The 4060-nt window shown below is 42.3% G+C and overlaps 1 protein-coding gene across 1 annotated transcript; it reads right to left on the bottom strand.

Annotated features, from left to right (window-relative positions):
- Positions 1-311: 311 nt before the first annotated feature.
- On the bottom strand, positions 312-1907 carry LOC104941630 (somatostatin receptor type 5-like). Its single transcript, XM_010766763.1, has one exon. It carries the CDS (start codon positions 1831-1833, stop codon positions 415-417), a length of 1419 nt encoding a protein of 472 aa, XP_010765065.1. The 5' UTR covers positions 1834-1907; the 3' UTR covers positions 312-414.
- Between the last annotated feature and the right edge of the window lie 2153 nt (positions 1908-4060).

Below are 4060 nucleotides of genomic sequence, written 5' to 3'. Positions count from 1 at the left end.
ATTGCAGGCATGTGATTCCTATTGTGAATAAAGGTGTTAGCATTGCCATGGTTGACATTAGCTTAAAAACAGTCAAGTTTCAGCAGAATCTTGTCACATTATAGAATTAAAAGGCTACAAGTACAGGCACCAACAAGTTACATTTGAAAAAGGTTGGTAGTAGTAGAAGTGATAAAGGCACAACTTTGTACATTCATATTCATGCATATGTACACAATATATACAGGGATACACTTTGTATCTTGGCAAAACTTGAACTTAATGTTAAAGGAACTTAGAGTCCATTCATTCAAAAAACACTTAGCTGCATCTGAGTGTTTCTAAAGTTTACTTTATATATATATATATGTGTATTCTTTTATACAAACTGTCTCTTAATACTGTTACATACGGCCCTTACTATAAGTAGCTTATTTACAGTGAAGCGCTCTGTTCCAAGTCGTCCTCTGGCAGAGGTTTAACGCTGCCATTTTGGTTTCCGTTGAGAAGTAGCGGTACAGTCAGTGTGGAGCCGTTGGCAGAATCTTTTCCCTTCACATCCCCAGATTTGCCCCTCCTGTCCGGGCTTGACAGATCCGTTGCTCCCGGAGTTGCTGCTTTATCGGACAACAGCGGCTGTGTGCTCTCAGGCTGAAAGCTGCTGTTGCCGTTTTGGCCGATTCTGTAGATCTCAGTCATTTCCGAAATGTCTTCCACTTCTTCGTACTCCACTTGTCTGAGACCCCTTCTCAGGCTCTCCCTGGGCTTGAGCCCCGCCCTGCCCTCCTTCTGCTCCGGCTGAGGCTCCATTGGCTCGTGGTTCTCCACTTTTCTCGTGGAGCGGCACAGGGCTTTCCTGAAACCCCTCTTGAAGTTGTCTGATAGAAAGCCATAGACAATAGGGTTGGCACAGCTGTTGGCGTAGCCAAGCACAACGACAAAATAGTAAAGCCCATGGTACTCAGGGGGCAGGGACACGAGCAGGTTGATGATGTTAAGGCCGTAGAAGGGCAGCCAACAGAACACAAAAACGGCTACGACAATCACAACCATGCGCGTCACCTTTCTCTCAGACTTCCTCCGTTTGGTGGAGGTGGCATGGACTTTTTTTCCAGAGCTCCGGATTTTAAAGACGATGAGCAAGTAGCACAGGCAGATGATAAGAAGAGGGCAGAAGAATCCGATTGTAAAGGTGTAAATGATGAAAGCCGCGCTCCATATGTTCGCCGGTTCGGGCCAGTCGATGTTACACGTACCACCCCCCTTCTGAATGTTGGCAAAGATCACCACAGGCATAACGACGAGAAATGAAAGAGCCCACACGGTGCCATTCACCATTTTGGCCACTTGAGGTCGGCGCCACTTTGATGAGCGAATGGGGTGCACTACGGCGAGGTATCGGTCAATGCTCATCACTGTCAGGCAGAATATGCTCGTGAACTGGTTGATGGAATCGACGGTCATCACCAGGCGGCACATGAAGGAGCCAAATGGCCACGACTGCATCGTGTTCTGCACCGCCAGGAAAGGCAAACCAAGCATAAAGAGCTCATCGGCGATGGCTAAGTTGACGATGTAGATGTTGGTCACTGACTGTATCTTCGAGTAGTGCAGCGCAATGTGAATCACCAGAGTGTTTCCACCCAGGCCGATGACACACACGATTATGTATATGAGCGGTATGAGGACCCCGGCCACGCTGGGGCCCGAGAAGATGGGCGCAGCAGTGGAGTTGGTGTCGTTGAACAGCGTAAAATTCAGATCGCTGTTGTTGAACATGAGAAGGAACAGGGGGAGTCCCGGGGAGGGGCTGGCAAGGCTGCCGTTTTCCCACGTCTCATCCGTCATCTCCATCCCTGGAAAGTGAGGCGACACCCGTGGATCTCTCAGCCGATATTATCCTCCTGACGTCTCAGCTCCCGCCCATCTGCTCTGTTGGAGGGAGAAAATCAATTAGCTGCTGTAAAGTCTTCTACACTTCTATACATGCTGGATCTCTGAAAAAGCTGCAATGAAAACACATCTTTGCCTTCGAAGGACAAGATGAGATGTTCCTGTTACAATGCCGAAGTGCTGCTGACTTCAAGAACACATATCTTTTCATTTGAAAAACGTCATGTTGCACATTCCAACTTGTTTGGTTTTTGCGGCTATGATTAAATAGATTTAAGGGACATTTTGGTTGAAATTGCATGCACTTTCTGTACAAACTGACTGTTAGTGTTACATAGTGTTTTGAAATTTGTTTTTTATTTTCAACCAGAATTTTTTGAACATTTGTTAAGTAATAACTTTGAATGCATGTGGTAGAGATCCTTAATTGTATAATTTATCAATAACATTTCAAACATAAACCTAAAGGCTGAAGTTGCAAGTACTGCTACCAACAAACAAAAATGAGTGGTTGATTCATGGTGAATCAAAAATGCATTATTACATGTTTCATCTTTTATATTTTAAATGTGATTGTACTTAAGTTGTTATTAAGTTCTGTTTTATTCAAGACTTATTGCATCAGTTGAAAGTTTTATTATTTAAATATGAAAAACTCACAACACATTTAAATAAAACAATTTGCACAACTGCAACAGACCCTAAACAGATTGCAACTTAATTAAAAGTGATCAGAAAGCAAAAAATTACTTTTCTTTTCCAGTTTTTCCCTTTCTATTTTAGTATGATAGTGGTGACGAAGTAATTCGTCCACATGATGTAATAGTGCTCATGGGGGTAGTGATGTTGAAATGAGAGGAAATGTTTGCACACACATGCACTGTTTGCCCTGATTTATTGAAGCTCTGCTGAAAGAACTGAGGAATAAACATCATAAAATACTGTAATGACAAACACAGGAACTAGACAAAGATAACACCCGAAGGACAAAAAAACACTGAGTGGAAACAGGTGGATAGGAAATGATGAGCCTGAAAAGAAACAATTAAAATTGGGTGAAGATGGATGTTTGTTGGTAGATTGATTTAACAACAGCAGCTATATTTGTTTCTTTTGACACGGCAGGTGAATTAAACAGTGTGTGTTCCCACACGTGGGCGAGGATGATAATTGACATCTCATGATCAGCGCCAGCAGTACTCTGGTAATATGAACTGAGAACACACAGGGGGGAGACGCCGTATAGACTAACGTTTGCTAAACGACCTCTTAAAAGCTGGCACAATCGTCAGCAGATTCACAAAGTCATTTTCATTTAGAAAATTGCAAAATAATTAGCCTTTTTTCATTAAAAAATGTATTAATATATTAGCCATGCTAGCAGGGTGGCCATGGCCAGCTATAAAGTTTTATCTGGAATTATTTCCTTTACATCCCACTGTCACTCTGATCGACTTGAAACTGTTTAAAGCTGACAGCTATCTGTGTAGAAAAGATAAAACACCCTCATCCGGCATGTGTACCCAGAATGCATGAGAATACTGACATCAGTGTCAGTAGCAGACAGCTCGGCAACTCTCTTCTGCGCTGCGGGGGTGCAGAAACATGGATGAATTATTAAGCGAAATTTGATTTGAGTTGGCTCAAGTCTTTTACAGATGAAACATGCTTCTGGAATAGTTTCAAGGTACAATAACATAGCTAAACCTTTATTAATACCGATTGGGAAATTCAGTCATAGTGGAACAGCAATAAGAGTGAAACATAGGATAGGACAGGTAAGAGTTCACACCACACAAGGATGATACGAATATAACATGTCATCAAAAGTATAAATAAAAAATAACCACAGTAGGAACTTTGCTTAGGAACCGGGAACAAATTAATTTTAAAAGGGGCCATTTTGTCTTCCGGGCACCGCTGAGGTGCCTCGAGGTGCAAGGTGACAGACACCCACAATGCTCCCCAGGCGTTTTACATATAAAAGCTGCCCACTATAGGATGGTTAACTTGCAGAGTCTTCATTTCACTGTGTGCGGTGCTGTGTACAAATGTGGAAAAAGATGGCAGTAAATCAGCTCCATTTAAGTAGAAATTATGGACATCACTAATGTGTCCTTAGACAAATAAAACAGTAATTTTACCTTTCTGACAATTTACTGTAATTTAATTATGTGGTGAAAGAGGC

This window comes from Notothenia coriiceps, unplaced genomic scaffold, assembly GCF_000735185.1.
Source record: "Notothenia coriiceps isolate Sejong01 unplaced genomic scaffold, NC01 NC01_scaffold00003546, whole genome shotgun sequence".
In the NCBI taxonomy this organism is placed as follows: Eukaryota; Metazoa; Chordata; class Actinopteri; order Perciformes; family Nototheniidae; genus Notothenia; species Notothenia coriiceps.
The sequence above is the reverse complement of the archived record's forward strand: the minus strand, read 5'-3'. Positions and strand labels throughout refer to the sequence as shown.

Excerpts from the sequence above, each read along its gene's own strand:
- LOC104941630 (XM_010766763.1), bottom strand. The coding sequence starts at position 1,833 with ATGGAGATGACGGATGAGACGTGGGAAAACGGCAGCCTTGCCAGCCCC.